We start from the raw sequence: 24,936 nt of genomic DNA on the forward strand, positions 1-24,936 counted from the left end.
CACCTGGAACTACTAGAGAATTTCGTGTGCCCGGACGACTTCACAGTGATCTTTAAAGCTTAGACGAACTATTACAAAAATGATAAAAAAAACCTCCATAGAGTAGGTACCAAGTGAACAGTGACTTTCAAAAATTTCATATAAGGGGTGATCTAAACTGAGGATGTCGTGAATATGTAATGTTTGTCAACGATATTTTCCGAAACGTCTGGATACAAAAGGATTCAGAATACATCTAAATCAGAAGTCAGGAATGAAGGGTTGCTAAGGTATGAGAGTTTATGCAACCTTAATTGATCAGCTGTGATAAGAGATGTGCTACTCAAACCTAATTTGGTGCAGATGACTTACCGAGCATCTTCATCTTGGTGTGTGTCCAGCGAAACTAATGGGGTTAGCATCAGAGTCGAGGACCTACGACACCACTTATTCAATGAGGTTTATTTACCACTACAAAACTATAAGACATATGTTTACCCTGTCACTGTAGTTCAATGAGGTGACCTAATATTTGCTTTCTGTATTATGAATAACTGTTTGACTACTAACATGTCGTATTTGTTCGTCAACCCCGGAATTTTTCACATCAACTACCATTAAGTGTTCAAAAATCGCAAATAAGTATGTTGAGGGTGGGAATCATCATTTTTCATCCAGCTGGCAGCGGCTCTGATGTGCTATCCATTCGATTGACATCAACTACAATGGCGAGTGCGTTTAGAAAGAAACTGGATCTCGACAGGACGACAAATATTAAGCGTAAAACACTTTACGTAATCCACTATCCTCATTACTAATAAGTGAGGACATTCGACTGCACAACCAAGACTAGTCATTAAGGTCGGTCGATGTACCAACTTTATCTATGAAAACTGATATTAAACAAAAATAAATATTATCTACATACATAGACTTTAACGTCCGTGAGCCTGTCAATTATTAGGTATCAAATTCTCATTGCGATCACTAAAAATCTTAGATATCGTGTAACTGCTTTTGTTTATATTCTTCAAGGATGGTAGATTCGGTCGACTATGAGCATTGGCTCACTAATTAAGAGGGCTTTAATTAACGGATTTCAACTGAAAACGAGAATACGATGCATATGAAATATCTAATATCAATTTAGTTTTCGTAGACTGGATTCTTGACTATGATTGTTCTCAATAATTTCCCTATCAAAACTGATTCACTTGGAGATAAAAAAGTTGAGACAATTATGATCCCTTCCAATAAAAGAGAAGCACCTGTTGTCAGCCCTCCTAAACCAGATGACAACGGTCATAAAATCCCACTAGGTAAAAACATAGCCTTCTTACAAAAGCAGCATGAGGCCATGCTGAAAGGCTTGCATCAAGAAATTGAATCCTTGAAAAAAATTAATAAAGGTTGTGGTTATTTCGTATACTTTTATTTTTTCAGACTTGCAATATCGTCTGGTGATGTGTACATGTTCTGCTGGCTATTCTGATGATAATTTACCAAAAAGTTAGGATAATCTTAATTATATGTAATAACTAGATAAAACCAACGAGAACTCCCTAAAACAAGAAATATCGATTTTGCGGGAAGATCTTGAAAATGAAAGGAAGAAGAACGCACGTTTGATGCAACAATTAGAGGAATTGCAAGTATCCCAGAATCCTGTTAGAGGGTGAGAATGTTCATCAAACTTTTGTCTTTTACTAAACGCCTTAAAATCACAGTAGTACTAATCCTTTACATTATGTATTCAGACTTCCGCTCACCTGTTTTTGATATTTCAAGACTCCTTATAAAACATCACAGACTTAATTGATAATTGTTTGGAATATCCTATGGTTGAAAGTTTTGACTGAGATCTGATCAGTTTTAGTTGATATACTTGCATTCATTGCTAATTACCTCGGTGCAGCCATCATGACACAAGTTTATGTGGGATAGACGGTATCATTGATTAGTTTGTATTGTTTTCTGAGATGTATGAGGTTTATTTACTCAACCCTATGTTTTTATTGGTCTTGGGACAGTAATTTTAATATTTTTTAGAAATTATTTCAATATGCAAAAGCAGAGTGGTTGTGAAGATAACCTTTCTTTTCTCCAACCTGCAATGTTACTGATATTCGCTCTACCTAACTACTTCATCTACTTCTTTACTAGTTTGATCCATGTAATCTGTTCTTTAAAAGTGTAATCAGGTGTGGGACAGGCTTTTATGTTTTTCAACATATCAAAAGACTCTGGATTTAATCATCTTATAGTTCCGTTTATATTGTATACCCTGCATACTCCCTACGTTCATTTGATCTATCGAATGACCGGTTCCAGAGGAACTGTTGAGAATGGATTGTTATACTGAGTGGTATTTGTTACTTTTAAGTTGGATGACACTTGATAAAGCTTCAGAAGACTAAAGACAAATAGAAAGTAGGCGAATTAAATATACTTTCCTAATTTAAATATCAACACACTCAATAGCCGCTGAAATTTTATCATGAAAAGCTGCTTTCACTCTGTGCATTTACTCGGAGTCTGTTGTCTTCTTTAGACTGTAATGCTAACGAAACACTAACCCATTATCGTGGGTGGAAGTTCAAAACATCATGGAGAGGATTTTGGTTTCGAACATAACCCACTGAATGATTATATTAATAATAAGTTTAAAAAAATGCTTAGCCTTCTAATTTACCAAATAAAACAATAATTTATTGTATACGTTCAGTCATAAGTGTCAATGATGAGAAGTCGGCTAAGCCATTTCCAGGTAGGATTTGAAGTCAACATTGAATATTTATTTATTGTTAACACCTACTGGAGTACAGAAAAATACATCAGGTATCTAGCGCGTCGTTCCTACTAATAAATAGGATTCTAGTCAAATGCAAACAACGCCTCAACACATAATTTCACAAAAATAATCTGGTTTTTCTTTTGATATCTTATCTACTTTCCATAGTACAGATTTCATTGTATCATTAGTTTAAAAATAAACTTGTATTGCATTGATTTAGAACCCTTTACATTTCTTTTAGTGTTTCTTTACGGTAAGTGATAACTACTGTTTTTCCACTTGGTGAATGATGTTATCTAATCTTTTCATCTTTGTCATATCGGTTACTGACGTCTGAGAAGTTGAGTGATATTACTTTCTAAATTCAACAATCAAAAAACTCCATTATAATATCTCTGCCCTGCATTTCCTACTTCACCTATGGCTTAGAGTCCTTAGTATTGACCAGTAGTACGTTGTAACGGACACAACCTTGAGTTGATGTAATTATTTCCTGCTTCGGTTTGGGCACCCAGGCAGTATCACAGCCCTCACACAAATCAAATGAGATTTGTGTGGCACATATGTATAATAATAAATGATGTAGTTATACTTCTGTCATTCCTGCTACCCCCAATAATTCCTCTGTCCTCAACCTGGAATCTGAAAAGAAGTCTCCAGCTAAGATTCTATCATTATATTTTTAACTACCAAATTCAGCCATCTAAAATATATCGCATGCACTCAACAACTTATGTACACGATAAACTGGGTTATATTACATCGTAAAAATAGGTAACTAGTCATACACAAACGGGGCAGTATTAACGATGATAAAGATAGTCTTGTGTATAGATGAACTAATAGGAGTATAACTACGTTAACTCAAGGTTAAGTGTCCGTCAGAACGTACCAGTGGTCAAGATTAAGGACCCTATGCTATATATAAAATAGGATACATAGGGTGGTTTTATTTGCATTTAATTAGTTTGAACCTTCTTTATTAACCGAGACATACCTATATGTAGACTATCTCATCTGGATACTTACAAGTGCAGGTACTTTCGATAATCCTATAAAAAATCACTCTAACCATCTTACTTACGCCTGTTACTCCTCGTGAAGGAGCATAGGCCGCTCACCAGCATTCTCCATCCAACCTTGTCCTGGATAATCCTTTCCAGCTCTTTCCAGTTGTTATTCATCCTTTTCATATCTGCTTCTATTTCCCAACGTAATGTGTCCTTTGGCCTTCCTCTTTTCCGCTTCCCTTCAGGATTCCAAGTTGGGGCTTGCCTCGTGATGTAGTCTGATGATTTGCGTAATGTATGTCCTGTCCATTTCCATCGTCTTTTCCTAATTTCTTCTTCAGCTGGAAGCTGGTTTGTTCTCTCCCATTGAAGGCCGTTGCTGATGGTATCCGGCCAATGGATGTTGAGTATCTTGCGAAGACAGCTATTTATAAATACTTGTACCTTCTTGATGATGGTTGTTGTAGTTCTCTAAGTTTCAGCTCCGTACAGTAGAACTGACTATCTTGACGTTCGTATTGAAGATTCTCACTTTGATATTGGTTGAAAGTTGTTTTGAGTTCTATATGTTCTTCAATTGTAGGAATGCGACCCTTGCTTTGCCAATCCTTGCCTTTACGTCTGCATCTGAACCTCCTTGTTCATCGATGATGCTTCCCAGGTATGTAAATGATTCTACATCTTCTAGAGTCTCGCCATCAAGGGTGATTGGATTGCTGTTCTCCGTGTTGTATTTGAGGACCTTGGTTTTCCCCTTGTGTATGCTGAGGCCTACTGATGCAGAGACTGCTGCTACATTAGCTGTCTTTATCTGCATTTGTTCATGTGTATGCGATAGGAGGGCTAGGTCATCTGCGAAGTCCAAATTGTCTAATTGGTTCTGAGCTGTTTATTGTATTCCGTGTTTTCCCTCAGATGTCGAGGTCTTCATAATCCAGTCGACCACCAGAAGAAAGAGGAAGGGAGAGAGTAGACAGCCTTGTCTGACTCTGGTCCTTACTTGGAATGCGTCTGTCGGCTGTCCTCCATGCACGCCCTTGCACTGTAGTCCGTCTGGTTTCTTCCGTCGTTGGTGGATTGACATCTATAGGAAGATCTGTGTGTGCTGCTTCGATGTCCGGTGGATTCATTGGAGCCGGCCTATTCAGCAGTTCCTCGAGGTACTCTACTCATCCGTTCCGCTGTTGTTGAACTTCAGTGATTGGCCTGCCTTCTTTGTCTTTGACCGGCCTCTCTGGTTTACTATATTTCCCTGATAGTTTCTTCGTTGTATCGTAAAGCTGCTTCATATTTCCTTCTCTTGTAGATTTTTCCGCCGTCGTTGCTAGTTTTTCTACGTATTTCTGCTTGTCGACTTTGATGCTCTTCTTCACTTGCTTGTTTGCTTCTATGTACTCAGCTTGTGCTTGGACTTTCTCTGCTCGTGTTCGGCTGTTTTTAACTGCTGCCTTCTTGTTCTTCCTTTCTTTGATCTTGTCCAGTGTTTCTTTAGACCCAGAACCTCTTGATACGTCGAAGTTAATGCTTCTTTGACACTTTTCCAGTTGTCCTCCATAGTAGTTTCTTCTTCCTTCAGTAGATCCTGTAAGACTTGGAACCTATTGTTGAGAGCTATCTTGAATTCGTTGATTTTGTTAGTATCTCGAAGGAAGGCTGTATTGAACCTTTGTATTACTGTTTGTCCAGTTGTCCAGTTCTTTTTTAGCTCCGGTTTTAAATTGGCTACAACTAGGTGGTGATCTGAACCTATGTCAGGACCTCTCCTGGTTCTCACACCTTCGATTGTCCTTCGGAATTTTTTATTGATGTAATTATGATCTATCTGGTTCTCTGTGGTGTGGCCCGGTGAGATCCATGTAGCCTTGTGTATACGTTTGTGTGGAAATATTGTGCCACATATGACCAATTTGTTGAAGGCACATAGATTTGCAAATCTTTCCTCATTTTCGTTTCTCTCTCCCAGTTCATGTCGTCCCATGATATCTTCATATCCGGTGTTGTCTATTCCAACCTTGGCATTTAGATCTCCCATTAGAATGGTGAGGTCCTTTCTTGGGCATTTCTCTATGATTGACTACAGCCGCTCGTAGAATTGATCTTCAATGTCGCCGTTGCTATCATTGGTGGGTGCATAACATTCGATAATATTCATTGTGATCCCCTCCTTCTTTGTTTTGAATGATGCTTTGATGATTCTGGATCCGTGGGATTCCCATCCTACAAGTGCATTTCGTGCTACTTTGGACAGCATAAGAGCGACTCCCTGAGTATGTGGAGCATTGTCCTCTTCGTGACCGGAGTATAGCAGCATCTCTCCCGTAGCCAGCCTTTTCTGTCCAGCTTGGGTCCAGTGTGTTTCGCTGATTCCCAGTACTGCTTAGTTGTATCTCCTCGTTTCCGTTGCTATTTGACTGGTCTTCCCGGTCTCCCACATTGTCCGGAAGTTCCATGTACCTATAAAAATTTTTGCTCTGGTTGTTAGAAGGGGCATCGGCCTCGTGGCTTCCGAAGCAACTCGGCTTTCACCATGAGGCGTCATAGTTCTTCTAAATGAAGACCTTCTAACTCCCAGGGCAGAGTTTAAGTGGACTGAATTATTTTTTCTGGTTAGCGTTTTTTTAGTTAGTTTTCTACGGGATGAGGTCGCTAACCTCATGCCCAACCCTCCTCCTTTACCCGGGCTTGGGACCAGCAGTAAGTCTAGAAGAGCTACAGGCGGAGTTACTCTAACCATCACGCTATTGAAATGTTCCTAGAAACTGATCTCTATTTATTGATGTTGTCCGTCATGCCACGATTTTCGAAATCGTGATGATTACTTAATGGAGAGAGGGAAAAAGTAAAACAAAGTTTAGCACTGTAAGCGCACACACACAAGAGGTAAAAAAAACAAGATATGTGGAGATCGACTTTGGTATGCAAGTACATTCAGCTAACGAGTCCCAAGCGGGATGAGACGTGCGTCCCGGCTGCGTTTCTGAATACATGCCATCTATTCCATATAAACTTGTGTCACAATGGCTATATCGAGGTAAGATGCACATATGTCAACTAAGACATCGAAAATTTAGCATACTTAAGTTTGTCTGTATTTGCTTACTCGCAGCTTTCATTTTAATCAAGTTCAGTTCATTGTAGCCCTACTCATTTTTAATCTAGCTTTGATTTATGAGTGTAAATAGATAATCCTTAGAATGTTTTTCAGCTTTCATCAGGTTGTAGTAAGGGTTTTTAAAAAGTACAACCTATTATTTGACGAATGTTCTCTTCTAGTCTGATTTGTCTTATGATTTTTGAATTGGTCATTTTAAAGTACGAAAGTAGGTTTCATCCTATAGGGCCACCTACAAAAGCACATTATTGTAGTAATTTTCGAAATTTCCAACTGAAATTATATGAGGTGAAGTAACCTATTTTTACTTTGGGAAACTTAATCTCCTTATTTAAATTTTAACTTCAATTGACTCCTTATGAAATCCTATTACAATTTATAGGGAAAATATACATTTAGTGATTTCACTAATCAACTGCTAATGTGTCTTAAATGAGTAGTTATTAATTCAAATGTCTAGTCACATTTGTTTTTTCACTTGTACATATTTTACTTAAAATTGTTCTTTCATTAGTTATAGTCCGTTAAACTGGTAGATTTTTACCTTTTCATGTTTTAAATAAGACTTCCAAGATTTGCATGTAAAAATGGACGATTGTCAACATATTCAGAGCAGAAAAATATTTCAAAGAATAATGAAATGTTCCAGAGTTTAAATAAAAGTCAAATTCACCATGATAATAGTGAATTCTTAAAAGGATGTCAGGATGTCCCAAGTAAAAATACCGATGTAAGTCTATGTTATTATTATTCTATTACACTGTTAATAGTGTTTTATAAAGCACTAAATTATTGTTAAGAAATTTAACTTTCGTGAGTTTAAGTCACTCAGTGTATTGAATTGTAAAGTTCAGTTACATGTCCTTAATTGTCCGACGAAAATACATCCAGTAATTTTAATAATAGATGTTTAATGGTCGAGAACTGTAAAGTTACTTACTGTACAACTTGAACTTTGGACTTATGGTATCGTGACCAAATAGAGGAATACGCATTAAGTTTTTGATTACTTAATTTTTATAGTGATGTTTTTAAATGTAATAAATAACTCATGTTTCATTAAAACTGTTTAGAAACATGTGTGTTTCATTGCAAGCATGAAATTATTCACCATCTAATGAATACATAGTACTGACTTTAATTTATTTCAGCTGTCATTTCTAATAAACTTTAAGGTGAATAAAACCTAGTTTATGAAGTCCATTTAAAATCTGTGATAAAGATATGTACATAAGGCTTTAAAACCCTCTTGATTTATCACACAAGTCATGTTCACCAGGCAAACCTAATGTACTTCGACAGAACTAGTGTATATGACATCCAATGACGGTCTTTTTGCACTTTCATGCTATATTTGTGAGATATTTTCGCCGCCTATTCTTTCAAATGTGTAGCTACCGATTTCAGACTCTCAATATTTTAAACTAGGAATTTCGCCTTAATGAAATGTTTTAATTAATATTACGAATTAAGTCATATAACTCACCCTACTAAATAACATTAATGGATAACAATAATACTAAGAAAGAAATAAGACCATTAGAAGTAGTATTAATATCGATTAGAAATATGTTTTATTGATATGTATAAAGTAAATGTGTTACCCTTCATTTTAAGATTTATTACCTAGCCATACATTAATTAGTCATATTTATAACACAAAGTATTTTGAAGATGGTTTACATACAATAATGACTTCATCTGAATAATTATTGAAAACTAGGTAACCTCAAACAACTGTGTCATTCTAGACTGGAGTTCACAGCAACAGTACCCTACGTTACCATCAGGAATCGAACCTAGGACCTTCGAATCTTACGATGAAAGCATTACCTTCAGATCACTGAGTTAGAAAATAATGGTTCTCGTTTCTAACTTCATTTGATGCAGGATATAGCTCAATCATCAAAAATTGATGACACATGTCCCACTCCAGACTTGTCTGAACCCTACGAAATTTTGCCATTCAATTATAGTTTTGAAAATGTTATTCCTTAAGTGAACTGACTAGGTAAGTAACTTAAAAATTAGTCACAGGATAATAATACCAAGTGTCTAAGTCAGCGAGCTCATCAACTCGCATCTACCAGTATCTCTGTATTAGTTAATCCTCCTTCTAAGTTGCTATCCACAAAGTATACTACAATAGAGTAAGGTTAACATGTACCTAGTTAGCTTTCATCACATAGATTGGTAGATGTAGACCACCAGGCTTAAATCAACAACAGTTGATGTTGAGCAGCACAGCTCAGAATCGATCATAGTAACGTAGATGCCTTCACTCATTCTTTTGCTCTTGATTTTAAGTTTTAGAATCCTCATACTTTTTACCCCACAATATCATACTTTTAGGAATCATATTGTCTGTAATTAATCTCCTTTGCTACCACTAATATTTTTAATACTTCTACTACTATATTATTTGTCTTGATACTTCATCTTTATATTTTGAAATGATGTGACAACTTGAATTGATGCATATATGTGCCTAATTCTACGTTGCTTACAAAACTGACTAACTGGCTGAAATAAAAATAAGTCAATCCTTCCATCATACTGGGTGCTTTTTTAAAATTCCATCCTATTACTAGTATTATTAAATCCAAACTGGGATAATATTCATTAAATACCATGAATTCTAATCTTTCTATCTATGAAAAATTCTCAGTTCATAACAGATACAGTCACTGTAAATAATAACCCGATAGCACCTACAACTGGAACATTATCAGTCAATAAACTCATACCAACCACTTCTCATTCAGTTCCGATTAAATCATCAACAACTCTGAATATACCAGGAAATAATTTCTTGACAAAACGAAGTATTCTTCATTCGTATGATAATGAACATGTTTTTGAAAAACAAGAAGAGGAAATAATCGAATCAAATGATGAATTAATCAATTCACACTTATTACCATTTCGATTACCTGCATTAAATTTTAGAAAACCACTTATTCAAGCTTCATTGAGTAATGAGCAACATAAAATGAATACAAACAATATAAAGTATTCACCTACACGTGGTTCATTAAAGAATGAAAAAGTGTAAGTCGTTTATTACTGTTTTGCTTCAATATGTATGTATAGTTCCGTTGTATAATACTTCAAGTCTTCGCTTCATAATAGTTTCATTGTTGTATGACGTAAACAGTTTACAAACGGGTAGTAGTGGTACTTGTATTAAGTAAGCAGATCAGTCTATGAATTTATTAACTGATGGTCTGTCTATGTAAAACGATTATGGTCTCCCGTACTTCAACACTCAAAATGTTATGAGACAATAACTGAAGACTGTTTGGTGCGCTTTGAAATTAATTATGATAGAATTTTTCACGTTTATTTTTTTCAGATGGGTTTTGTGGATATTATAGTAATTTCAATGGTTAAGATCATGAGTCAGTTGAAGCTAGATCACCATGGAAAACCTTGAAGCACTGGTCGACCGTCTCTTCCTATTGTGGGACTCCTCAGCAGTGCGCACCCACGACCTCGCCCTCTGCGAGATTCGGACCCAGGACCTACTGGTTTCGCGCGCGAGCACTTGACCACTAGACCACTGAGCCGGCATCCAACGGTGTTAATGTCTAACTTCAACTAATCCACGAAATTAAGCGATATATTCACCATTGTCTTCAGTGAGTTACTATCTCACAACAGACCTAGTTGAACTCCACTGGTCACTACTCACTAGAACTCCAGGATATACCTCTTGAACCCAGTCACTAGTGAGCATATGTTTATATATTTTTCTCCTACTCAACAACATTCTTTTTGCTGTTCAGTTTAGCACTTTCTTTGTAAAGGATTTTTCAAGGTTAGTTTAATCTGTAAGTATTGTTCTTCACAGATTAATCTCATTCGGTTTTAATGGTCAAACGTTCTCTGCGAGACCTAAAGATCCTATGTTTGACCCCCAATAGGGTAGTGGTTGTGCGCTGCTGATGAGTCTCATACTAGGATGAAGCAGCTTCCCAGTCCTCCCTAGTTCACTTGGGTCTAAGTGATGACGAATGGAACCTAAAAATTAATACTTGTATTCTCTAATGTTCTTGTTTTGAAAAGGGTAGAAATTCAAACCGACCTACTTGATAAATATAAATCCTAAATTTCATTCATTTATAGAGATGAGTGTATAACACTACAAGTATATCAGAATTTTTCACTGGTTATTCATTCAATAGCACTAGTGTAACCAAATTCTAAATTCACTCCCTTAAACCCTTTCTGTGTATTCATAGGATATCTTTCATAGTAATCAAACAAATTGTGAAAAACTTGAGTAAAATTAGAACTTGAATTCGATAACGAAATTATTGTTACTTAAAAGTAAGTAACTACACCTTAGCTTGAGATCTGTTGCTGGAAAAACTATAAAACTTCAATTAACTGCTTCTAGTTTCAAGCTATGAACTAATACTTTCTTGATACTTCTTAATTGATTAGACCTAGAAAATAATACTAAAGTATTGAACCGATGTTGTTCGAACTATTTTAATAGATAAAAATGGTTTAACAATAGTTAAAACACTCAACTTTTAACCTATAGATTGTTAGTTCGAACCCTACTCCTATTCTGGTTTCAAGAGACAAAAGAAGTAACACCTTGTGAAGTAATATTAAGTAATATTAAGAAGTGGTCAAACAATTCGATCATGAATAAATTGTTCTCGAGTGATTAGAAATATATGGGCGGTTCAGTACCTGATTCCCCACACCGCGGAAGGATACCCTTTTAGTTACCTTAAAAGAAAATTGGGTCAACAGTGGTTTTGGTTGCTACAGAACCTAAGAAGCAACTGTTTGAAATCAGTCATACACGATCAGGTCTTACGTTGCGTATAAATGACTGTCGCTGGTTTGCGTGATCGAGTTGTTTTATATATTTTTATGTACATAAATCGTAGCTGAAAACCCTTTACATGAACTTGGTCTTGGCAAATAAGCTAAGTTAATTACATCTGTTTCGATAATCTATCTTTTCATTCATCTTTCTCTTTTCCGCTCTCTAGACATTTACATCTCTGCCGATAGCTCTAATGTAATTTGTCTATAGTTGTTTTATATGTGAAATATGTTAGTTTTCGGTTATATTTTCTGATTAACAAATATTTCAGTGCGTATTTAAAAGATAAGATAGCCAATTAATTGCCAGATACACAACTGCTTGTGTTTCACTATCTTAATATATAGTTGTCACTCTTCAATCGTAATTGCTGCAATTATTGTATTACATGCAGAGAGCGTAAAGCGTTGTACTTTTAAAATGTATGTTATTTTTTAACCAACCTATAACTACACGACCATAGGCCAAAGTCGTCTGAAAAATAATTAAAAACAAAATCTGAGACCTTTTCACGTCCTACTTAGTTGTGCAGTATTTGCAAGTCAGAGAGCGGTCAAACCAAGATACGACATCATTCCTTGGAGTCATTGATCGTTGGATGCTAAACTACCTGGTTGGGGTCTGTACGGTTATCAGGATTAACGATTGAAGACTTCTAACACGGCTCAGGATTGACCACAATAGCGCAGTTGCATTCACCATTTGTTTTCCCTGAAATCTGTAATCTTAAAATCTTAAACTTTGTATTCTATAAATTAATTCTTTCTTCTCGAATTATCTTGTCTATGTCAATTTTTTCTACTACTACTACTGGTGTTGTTACTACTTTTATTACTCCGACACATGTCTTGATAATTTCATGTTTTTGCGTTGAAACGGTGTGACAATTTGAAGTGATGTATGTGTTTAGGACTGACTATTTCGTTCTAGTTTGAAATTTATCAGCAGAGTACAACCCAATATCGGGTTTAACTCATTATCTCCAAGTTTCGCATTGAACACTGTTATTCAGTCGTTACATTTTATTGATATTTCTTCACGATTAATTAGCTTTGTTGATCGTTGACATGTGAATGAAAATGTTCAATAAATTCATTTACTTAAGTCAGCTGACAGATTAAATAATTTAACTCATTCTGCAATTCAAAGTTGAATTTATCTGGTCACGTCATTAACGAGCTTAAATGCAAATAAATGATAGAGCCGTCTGTTGTTTTACTTTCATCGAAGTCATAGTTTCCAATTAGCTTCACCTATTTCAAATTAAGAAACTGTCATCATGATATATATATCAGTTGTGGTGAACACGTGAATGTACAGACTTGTATTTAGTTAACATATTTCACTGTAGTTAATATTCATAGAGATAGTACTTTTAGGCACTTCAGCGTCACCATTAATTATGGTCTCGCCCATATTTCTTTCTGATGTTTCATAGCTTTATCACTGGTGCACACGTATATAACTTTTTTAAGTGAAATAAATAGCTACCATATATATTTCGATAATGCAATGAGAAGACGTAGTTTATCAGAGTTATGTGATATGTTTGCGCAATACATTTCAAACAATCTGATCACACATATACTTGTTAAGAACATTTATATATGAAAATTAAAAGGTCAACTATATATATGTAATATACCGAGTGTAAATAAAGCGCTTTACAGTTATACTCTATCTAATTAACTACATGACTCTTTCGAATAAATTGATTTCTTTGTCGGAAAAGATATATCATCATCAATAGTGTTCATTTGTCATATTGTTTAAACTGTTTCAGAGATTCGACCAAATCTATCCATTAAATTTTAAGTTCTTGGAAGTAATCAGTATGGCATACCTCTAATTTTTAGAGAATTAATACTCTTTCCGGAATTCAAACCCACGTCATCCAGCTTTACGAACCGATATGTTACCATTGAGGTATTTAGGTAGGGACTAAACTTCTTTATGGCTGAGATGTTTAAATTGATTAGTCATTAAGGTTTAGCCAAACATAGGATTGATTAGTCACTGAGTATTGACTAATCAATATTGCCTACTAACTCTTTATAACACTCATACAATCCAGGCTGACTCCCTATTACTTTACATTTCTAATACCATTTTTTGTTTTTAGAAACTTGAAAGTTTCATTCATAATCTTGACGCTCATTCTTCATCTTTTTCTTATCATTATTCACTGGATTACAATAATAATACCCCTCATCATTCATTTTAGACGAGTTTTCATTTCTAGGACATGAGATATATTTGTTACAAAACACTTAGCTTTTAGTTAGTAAAAAAAAGTGTAATAAAACAACTGCAAGGTTATTCTCACTTACAAGTGATATCAGATACTCCAATCCATTAAAAAACTAAGGAATACTAGCCGGTTGTTTTGCTCTTTACCAACATGTCTCATTAGTACGCTGCTATGATCTCTAATGTAGATGTTAAAAATAAAACTTTCAAGCCTTGTGACAATAGCTTAAATTTCAAACCACTGAGTTAGAAAATTAATATTTTCTATCTTTCACTATGATACAAATTGACAGAATACTTCAAACAATGTAAGCTTATTCATAAACAATTTAAATAGATTAGAACCCCCATAGTTCAATAATCACCTTACAAATTAACAAAACATCTTTTTCTCTCGGCATAACAACAAGCTCGTTACTGTTCTTCAACTTAACTCATTTTACAAAAAAAATAAATAAAACTAATCACCATAAAAAAATGAGCGTAAAATGAAAAAGTATTATTGAGTAGTAAACTGATAATTTAAAAAAAAGGACTAGATTATTCTATAATGTTCTCTTTTCATATTTGTATTAAAAACAAAATCACTTATTGAACACTTAAATATAAAGATGATGATTGAATGTGAATAAGATGACAATGATTTCGTTTAAACAAAAAAAAACAATATCATGTGACTTATTAAGTAAATTTTCTACTAAAATATCGTATTACATAACAGATAGTATCAACTATTTCATAATTCAGTTTATCAGATGATGGTTTTGGAGAATTAAAATAGTACACACCATTAACATTTCACTGTTCACTGTAAAAGTAGAATTTATGGTTTGATTTTATCGTAAAATTGAGAACTTTCTATAGGTTTGTTGATTGTAGCGTATTTGTTAAGACTCTCCAGTTTAAGGCCAAGATAAGAATTATTTCTTTTTGTACGTACAGTTCTGGCTTTAATTCATGGATGGTAAGAGCTTTTGCTGTTTTAATGAGTTGAGTACGAATAAATCTAGGTAGGTTTGTAAGAATTGTATGAACGACCTTAAAATCAACCTGTGGATCAGTGCAGTGATTAGATGTTTAAAAATGGACCTTCCAACTGCTTTCCTCACACCCTCGTAGAACCACACTGAGACGTGTTCTCGTATTCAAGTTAAAAGTAAGGGCTGGCTACTGCCTATGTAACTTGCTCCACAAGAGCAGGTGAACTGGTAGATGTACATAGAGGCGGTCAGACGAGGAGGCTTATCCGTTACGGATACAGAAGACAAGTTTCTACCAGTGAACGGTAGTCGTGGCTTTGCTGCATAGAACGTTCATTTTATCGCTGCAGTTAACTGAATTTTAATTATACCAGAAGTTTGGTCACCTTTAAATTCCAGATTGTGAGAGTTTACCTTGTTTTCAGTCAGTCAGAAACCAGACGATACTAATGAAGTTATCCGGACTAACGATCAATAAATTAGTAGATTTCTGTCGTACTATTGGTAAGCTGTTAGTCTTAGTACTTTTCTGACTCACATCAGTCTGCGTTGCATGTTTTGATAGGAAATGGGTTTATATGAACATCGTAAATAAGATTTATTTTATAATTACAATCAGATGCCTTTTATCCTGATGCCAGGGTGTATATAGAATAGATTTCGGGAATTCTATTTTAGTTGCGTAGCATTTTTTCCTCATTAGTTGTATTTCACGGTTTTCTGTTGATCATATACTATCACTTAACATCGGAACATAGTACACATGGTGTCGAGTCACCTAGGTAAGTAGTCATATTGAAACTTGATCGATAGAAATCAATCAACACTAGAGGACCAGACAAGGATGACATTGGTCACTACTTATTGATCAATCCATTGTAAATATTTCAATACTGCAGAAGGTCAGTCGGTACCCGAGTACTTCAATGTTAACTTATGAGCCTGTGAAGCTGGGTAACGTGGACTTGAATCCTAAAAAGAGCGTCAGTTTCCTTAAAGTTTCAGGTAAATCCTACTGATGTGTGCCAACTAGCATGAAATCTAGACCTTAATAGAATTTCTTACTGGGTACCTTCAACTACCTAGTATTTACAGATTGTGGTTAACAGTGGAATTCAAAGCACATGTTTCTTCGTACTAAGGATTCATTTTCTCACAAGTATACTCAATACCTTTATATCTATCACTTCAAATACCTACACATTCTTCACTAAGTTATTCATTTTAAATAAACACTATTTTATTGAACGAATATGATATTTATTATGTGTGAGAGTTTGTTATTACACTTGATTTTTTTTCTTTGATTGACACATTTTGCAACCTATATGAGATTATATCTCCCTAATGATTGTCACCAACCATCATCAAAATATTAATTAAAGTAAAATGTCTTTGAATAAGATATTCAAATATCTCTTCTTTTTTCTTCTCATCTTCATTTTAAATCTTATTAACTCTTCGATTAATTAATATTAATGATTATAGTTTAAAAGTAAAGGAATGTAGTTCTCTATAAACGTTAAAATTCTTCTATTTTGATTGTCTATACTATTCAACTGAAACTTTATTAACTAACATACTTAAAAACTACTATGTATATACACAGATACATTAAGAGTAAGTAAAACATTTCTTCAATCTATCTGGTCTTTTTTGTTTTTGATCGAATATTTCTTTTAAATAAGTTGAATAGTTTGTTAAGAAGGAAGTTCTGAAAAAATGTCCAGTTAAAAATAACATGTCAGTTAAGAATGTGACATATTGAGTGTGAAAAAAAGAAAGGACTCTTTTTTTTTTCTTTGTTTAAACAGATCGACATTCTTAGAATAAACTGATGAACTGTTGCTTCAACTATCAAAAATAATGGCTTAGTGTAATTATATTAAATGTGATCGTTTTCTTTAAAAACAAAAAACAACTACTGATAAGTCATTCAAATTAAGAGATCTATTTTCATGTACATCTAAATAAGTATCAACATTTGTTTTCATTTGTGTATCTAGTATAGTGAATTAATTGACAACTAGCTAAAATAGATAATTGTATCTATTTTTCTTCATACTACTTATAAGTAAAACGATTTTTTAAGGAAATTTAGTGTATAATCAAGTGAACAGTCAGACTATTACTACCAGTCAGTCAGTCAGTCAGTCAGTAACAACGTAGAACTTCGTACGTACGTACATCAGTTCGAGTTGCCACACCACATTAGCACAGAGAAACAGTTGTCGATTCAAATCCCGTAGTGATAGAGGTAGCAAGAGTATAAGCAGTAATCGGGAAGATTAGGGTTTGGAGATGTTATTTAAAGAGTATAATCCAGTGAAATAAATTTGGAAAGAGGAAAAAAGGGACATGAAGAATTCAGAAGATTAGAATTTGGGAGAACACAGAGAGTGGATGCACCTGCGCCATTGCAAACGATTTTGAGCCATGTCATTCAGCGTCTCTAACCATCGGTTGCTGTCATCTCGCGGTCCCCAACCAGGTAGTCTACACCTACCAACATGACTCAGTCCACTTGTCAGTGACTTCATGGATTTGTGCCATGTTTTGGTCTGGCCGCCCCTAGCTTTCTTCCAACCTACTCCTATACCACTGAACATAGCACGTCGAGGCAGTCGGTCGTTGGGCATCCGTAACACGTGTCCCAGCCATCTCAACTGATGAAGTTTCACTACTTCATCAATTGATTTGCCATCCTTACCTAGTACCCGTTTCCTAACAACTGTGTTACTTACTCGATGGTCCCATGATATACGAGCAATGTTTCGAAGACACCTATGATCAAATACTAGTAGCCTACGGATATCCTCTACTCTTGCCGGCCATGTTTCACTGCCATAAAGTAGGACGGAACGAACTGCTGCGCAGTAAACACGTCCTTTGGTTGATAGACGGATATCTCGCCTACGCCATAAATGACGCAAGTTGGCAAAAGCTAGTCGAGCCTTCTGTATCCGCGCTGAGATTTCGTCACACACTAAACCACAAGGGCTGATGAGACTTCCAAGATAAGTGAAGCGGTCGACACACTCAACTACTTCACTCCCTATCACTAGTTCGGGTGTCGATGTAACCCAATCCTGAAGCAACATTTTGCATTTCGAGGGAGAGAATCGCATCCCGAACATGCTTGCATTGTTGCTTAGAGTGGTCAGAAGACTCTGCATTTTGTCAGCGTCTTCACCAAATAGAACTATGTCATCTGCATATTCTAAGTCAACAAGTGAACCTCCCGGTAAAAGTTCAACCCCTGGAAATTTAGATGAGGAGAGTGTTATCTCTAAAAGTACGTCGACCACAAAGTTGAACAAGAATGGGGAGAGTGGACAGCCATGACGAACACCACTTGAGGTAATCAATTCTGATGACAGTTCGCCATAAGCTCTCACTCGACCAGTTGTGTTCGAGTAGAGAGCCTTTATAAGGTTAATGTACTTCTTTGGTACTCCTTTCAGTGACAAACACTGCCATAGATTATTACTACCATGAATTTAACAATTTAATGTGCTCACTAATATAGGATCATTAGATTATAGAGTTCACTGATGACGTTCACATTAATCAATAACGTAAACGACCATATAACTACTGGAAAATTCTAAGGTCAGTTTTTCTACGGGGGCTTTTCTTATTCCCCATACCTGATGAGAACACCAAGCCAAATTACTTTCGATTTTCATGACTCAAAAACCTAGTTACAAGATCAAAACTCCACAATATATTGGAAATCACATATGGTAGCTCATATAACCAGGCTATTTGTGGTAAGAAAAAACTTTGAGTAAGAGGTACCAAGTTAACTAGATAAAATTTGTGAATGGAAAAAGATATATCAACAGTTGGTAAGTTAATTTTTCACACAAGGATGAAAGTACATCTGTGTTACATAGAACGAAACGTATACTAGTTACTATCCAACTCGAATTAAAACTTGTGACTAAATGGCAGTATCCGGACAATCTGCACTGAATGGACATATGCCAACAGACAAAAAGTTTCTCAAAGACTACTAACTTTAGAGAGTTTTTCAAACATATTTGGACTAAGGTTAACCATTCGCTATAATCCGTTTTTAAGGGGAAACAATGTAAATAGCTTATGAAGTATTTAATCATCAGTATTATTGAAATGATAGTATTTTAACTTAACCGTATAGGTTTTTTGATTAAAACCAAATGAAATTGTTAAAGTGTGCTTTATGTATAGTTAAGAATCGCTAACATTTATGTAACATTATTGTTTGTACTAGTTGTATGATGATTAACGCACAAGATCAGCGATTATCAATCTACAGTATTTAGGGAGATAAACAGCTTGTGCACTGATAAACATATGATATTAGAAATCAGTATTTGGAGATATTAAGTGGCATACATAACTCTTTTTGGTTGCGTTGTGTTCGCCGAGCTAGGTAGTTTGATTTCACAGCTTTCATTACTATTCAGGACAACATCTGGCGCACTGTTTTCACATAGAAATGGTCTTCCCAGTTGTTCTATACATGTCTTATCAGTTTGTTCCTATAGCCTCGTTTTTGGTTCTGTCTTCGTATGTCTTTTGCTTTGATTTTGACTGTCTTTGTCGAGTGACCTCTGGTCTTGCGACTGATTGACCTATTCCGTATGATTCATGGATTAAGTGTATGTTTGTGGATTACTAATCGATTGAATGTCATGCTTCTAGGAATTCTCTGTAATTCTTGAAGTTTCTCCACACACTTTTATTACATATTGTCCTGTTTTAAACGACAAGTTGATCGATATCTAAAGAAGCAATTCATCAATAAGTCCTGTATACTGTTTTCATTATCTCCTAGCGTCTCAAGTTTCAACCCAGATATGTGCTTCTAATGGAAAGGTTAAAATTGAATTTGAATCCAAGAATAATCCTAACTACTATTAGTTCAGAACGTATGGTCTTCTTCTAGTCCAGCCAGTAGTCCGGTAATAGAACACATGAAGCAGTAATGTATGTACCTTGTGTGATTCAACTCGTAAAGTAATATTGATCAGTTTCTTGAACTGACATTAACATGAATATAAAATTACAATATCGGCATGGCTACTCCAAAAGTAAAAGAGAATGGAATGGGAAGGTGACTGATTAGTTATCCATAATTAAGGAATACTAGAATATACAGCAACACTTGATGAGTTCATTGGAAGCTTATAATAAAGAGAATATAAAAACACAGTTATCTACTAATTACACAATAAAAATAATAACTAGCTGTAGATTAGTCCCAAAAGTTACACTTTCTTCAACATTCGTTCTACCACAACATATCCCTTTGTTAATATTCTTCACAATATTGTGAGTAAATTTTGTTCGGTTTATATTTCTGTTTCTGTATACTAATCATTCACTGAATACATCTTTCTTTCTTCAAAACTTTTCTAATTAAACGAAATAGATTCAATAGCGAATTAAAAATAACTCGTCCAATAAAAAGTGCCACAGGATACAATAATAACTCAACTACATCATTGGAAGTATCCATTAATAATCTGCAAACTAAATCGATTGATTCAAAAACCTCAAATGATCATTACCAACAATTACATGATTTAAATTTAAGAAAAGTTACACAAGCTTATTCAATTGGATTAAAACCATTTCTACCATCATTAACAAAACCAGCAGATGTAATGTTGAATCGTCAAAATGATCGTCATCAAAAGAAATCTACAAAAAGCTTACAACGTAAGCGTGCACAACAAAATATTTATCCATTTTAAATAATAATAATAATAATAATAATAATAATAGTAACATTTGAAACAAGAATTCAATTTGAAAAAGAAAATCAACATTGAAATTTTGTTTAAATAAGTATAGATAAAAATAACATTCCATATATTTCTATTTTTGATATTTATCAAACTAATAAAAAGTGGTGACCCATGCAGTGGGAGCTACTAATCAATCGCGTTCATTTGAATGAATTATGCTTGTTGAATATTGAAACAAAAAATGTTTTATTTATGGAAGGCAGCAGACATATTACCAATGGAACAGTTCAGTACTCAATAATAAAATCATGCGACAAATTTAATTCTCAGATGGAATTCAAAGGTTAAATTATTAAAATATTGTAAGTAAACTTTTACTTAGTTTATTACATGAAGAAGAAAAAAAAACAGTTTTATAAAGACAGAATGGTATTTTTATTGGTTCATATTATTGTTTTCAAGATTGTTTTATTCATTTCTTCTATCATCATTAACAATTAATGATAATAATTTGTTTTACTATACTTTTATGCTTGATTATTCATCTGTGAGAACACCGATAGATTATTGTCAAGATAATTGTGTTTGCTTGTCATTACATAATTACTGACTTTTATCATTACTAATATTATGATTATCGAGGTATATCAGCATGAATACATGTGAATTTAAACGTCATAGCGGTAGTTACACTATACAATAGTAGCTAACTTTCTCCATCATGACAAATACCTATAAATTCACGCCTATGCAAACAATATATATATGTATATCGTCTATCCATTCAATATACTCATGTACATGACACAACAATCGTTGTTCAGGTGGGTTGGTATTTATATCAATTGTTTATTACCTTCGACTTTTAATATTGTCAATGTTCAATACACGTTTATGCAGAATAGTGTTGAACAAGTTGATCTGTTTACATCTGACTTTTCAACAAAACGTATTGTCCTCTACATAATAAATTAATAATGATGATAATAAATATTTATGAAACATGTTTTAAACTGGTATACTTACTATTTTCTTGTGTTTACTAATCTAGAATAGAATCAAAAATCTAAATGATAGACCTGAGATAATTTGAACTAGTTAATTGCAGTTTTTACTAGTTTGTAGTGTTGTTAAGTAAGTCAATATTTATCATAACGAACGAATTCTTTGGAATGAAATATATCGACCCATTCACTCTATTATCTCACTAGTCCGCATTAGTATTTGATCTGTACAACTCCAAAGAGTTGTTGACAAGCGAAAATATAAGCATTTCTAATCAACCTAAAATTACTGTGGAAGAGCATTTGAACGGATGATTTACAGTGATTAGTTTGACGATAACATTAGATAACCTATGGGATTATTCAAACTACGCAGTAGCATAAATCACAAAATCAGAGACCTCGCTGGTTAACAGACTCACAATATAGTTAAACAACCATCCATCCGTTTTCAATTAATATGACTACAGCTTTCTGTGGAATTCCAAATACATTTTTTAATATGTCGAGCAAACTAAGTAAATACGGTTATGAAACAGAAAAGTTATCACCTACGTAAATATTCAAACATAGTAACAAATGGTCTACTGCTATTCACTGTTTTGGCAAAACAGTCACATCCCAGTTGTCAATTACTTAGCTTGCAATTTGATAGAAATATAGTTATCTTCATTAGATTGTGTGTTTCCCGCGGATTTGGATTTAACCTGTTCATATTTGAATTTCATCAGCTGCTTAAATGAATTTGAAACTCATATATAAGCTTTTTTCACACTGCTCTCGAACTGTTCTCTTTTTCTACTTTAAGATGATATAATACGATTAAACTCATTTGTTAACTGTAGACGTATGTACTAAGCTCTAGTTCCCATATACTATATAAAGACCAAAGAGACCCTAGGCAGTTCTTTATATCGAACCTGTCTGGCGATGCCTAATGTATAAATTTGACTAAGAAATTAAACTGTCGGAGCCATATTTCTACCACAGCGTTTCGGGTAAGGTCACTTTTTAGTAGTTTTCCTAGTTGAAAAAAAACTTCAAGGTAGCTACCTATCTATTGACGCAAATAATTGCATCCAAGATTTTTTGAACAGTATTTCATATCAAAATACTTGAAGTATATCCGAACATTTTTCGTTGCTTCATTTCAACCATTATGTTTACTAGATTATTTAGTTCATTACCAGCATAAGCACCCAAACATCACTTACCTAATGTCTTGATAATAAGAATAAGTATACCTGGCACCAATCACTTTCTATAATGAACGTAAACAATACATGTTGAGGGAGTTAGTTTCCTTTAGAGAAACACAATAAAAACTATTCTTCAAGCTAAACTCAGTGTTCAGACGTATTTCACCCCAACTTGTGCTAGTATGGATTGCAAAATCATAATCGAAAACATTTAGACTGTCAGTTGACTGGATATAAAATCAGCAATGTTTTACAAAAATATGTATCTGAATCTCACCATAAAGTATGATGGAAATTATGACGAGAATTATAATAGATATGGAAGTTGGGTCTCTGGTAATCAAGTTTTAATTTCGTTGGGTGGTGAACGACCTGCAAAAGCTGCATCCTACAGTCTTTTATGCTTTAAAGTAAGCTTATTAATTTTGATGTGAAGGGATTTTGTGGAGATTCACTTGACTGGTAGGTCGTATGTGTGATGAACTTATCACAGTTGGAGCCCCATCAGAAACGAAGTACCGAACAGCTTCGTACTAGTACAGGACTTTTCAATTCTGGGTTTGAACCCTGGTATGATCGTCAGTTGGTACTCTTAAATGGTCTTACACTACTGCAAAACAGCTGTCTATTGGTTTCTGGTTTTCAATCCTACTTTAATTGATGTCAAATGGTGATGAGTACCACCTAGACGTTCTTAGCAATGTCTGTTATCATGCTTAATTTATTAGTCCCGGACCTCACACAAATCGAATGGTGTGTGGCGCATACTTGATTCCTCCTTGTACCAATGTTTATGTGTTTAATTTATTACATATAAATATCGGTTCAGTTTTATTTTCTTAATGTGATCTGAATTAGCAATCTTTATTTAGTCGTATGTCACATCAATTCAGGAAAATCGACCACATACATCTGTAAATATGTTCCATTATGCATTAATTATAGTAACGAAATCATTTTTAAGGAATTGTAGTTTCTCTTGCAAAGAGAGAGAAGTTTAAAATAGGCTAAAATATATGGTGTACCTCCATCTATCTTAGATATCTCTTCAAGTAATATTTTATGAAACATTTTTATAAATAAAACTGATTGATTTGTGAAGTAGAGATGTGTTTTTTTTTTATCTATCTGCATTTTATTTTGCAGTAAGACTATTCTCAGTGTAAATCAAAAGAGAATGAATATTACTTGTATTCTAATATAGTAGAATAGATGATGCAACATAAAAACGACTAACAGTATGATAGTGTATACAGATAGACAGACTGTAAGTTTATATCACAAAACAATACAAGTTTCCCTTTCGAATATAATTATCATTCATTAATAAACAATTACCCATCAGTGATTCCTAAGTTACTTAAGTCAAAGTTGTCATAGAAACACCAAGTCAGTTGCACATGGTATCGGATTTACCCGTTACATTTCTGTTAAGACTAAGATGTAGTACTTCGAGATGATAGAGAAGACTTGCGACTCAAGAGGACGATTTGTACCAATGTTGTTCAGAAAAAGTGAAAGTTTCGGAAAACAACACTAACGAAATAGCATATTGGGATATTAAAAATATATTGGTAGTCCTTATCAAGTAGAGTTTATTATTATTATTGTTGCTCTAGTATCCTCAAATGTTGCTAGGTCACAAATTCAACTGCTGATTATCTTTTCTAGCTAAAACTTTAAGTCAGTCAACTCATGTATTATATGTGAATTATGCTTTCAAAACAAGCGAGTCTTACCACACTGCTTTCCAATACTCCCACCCAATAAATTATGAAAATCTAAGAAGCCTCATGCTTGTTTCATAAAAAGTATATGTATGCCGCAGATTACGCAGTTACGGAGATGTTAACTGAGCTTTCGGTATCAATACCAAAAATTTCCCAACCAAAACCTCATACCCATACAGAATTTAACCACTTAAATCCCTACTGTCAAAGTCATTGCTGATGAAATCAATTTTGATGTGTCAGTTCACAATTATTAGACTATAGAAGTATTTCAAACGATCTCGGATT

General features: G+C 34.3%; 1 protein-coding gene across 4 annotated transcripts; it reads left to right on the top strand.

Moving 5' to 3' along the window:
- The first annotated feature begins 1,004 nt into the window (after positions 1 to 1,004).
- Positions 1,005 to 24,888, top strand: CCDC74A_1 (Coiled-coil domain containing). 4 transcript variants are annotated; one of them, XM_051213775.1, is made up of 8 exons: positions 1,036 to 1,388; positions 1,423 to 1,488; positions 1,522 to 1,654; positions 7,460 to 7,625; positions 9,564 to 9,946; positions 20,397 to 20,686; positions 20,878 to 21,539; positions 24,590 to 24,888. In XM_051213775.1, the coding sequence occupies exons 1-7, from the start codon at positions 1,154 to 1,156 to the stop codon at positions 20,925 to 20,927; spliced, it is 1,323 nt and encodes a 440-aa protein (XP_051069779.1). In that variant the 5' UTR covers positions 1,036 to 1,153; the 3' UTR covers positions 20,928 to 21,539; positions 24,590 to 24,888. The 4 variants fall into 4 exon arrangements, with proteins under 4 accessions (XP_051069777.1, XP_051069779.1, XP_051069778.1 ...); XM_051213774.1 differs by lacking the exon at positions 24,590 to 24,888 and having other exon boundaries at positions 7,460 to 9,946; positions 20,397 to 21,539; XM_035730256.2 differs by lacking the exon at positions 24,590 to 24,888 and having other exon boundaries at positions 1,049 to 1,654; positions 20,397 to 21,728.
- The last annotated feature ends 48 nt before the right edge of the window (positions 24,889 to 24,936 follow it).

The sequence above is a fragment of the Schistosoma haematobium genome, chromosome 3 (assembly GCF_000699445.3).
Source record: "Schistosoma haematobium chromosome 3, whole genome shotgun sequence".
Taxonomy (NCBI): domain Eukaryota; kingdom Metazoa; phylum Platyhelminthes; class Trematoda; order Strigeidida; family Schistosomatidae; genus Schistosoma; species Schistosoma haematobium.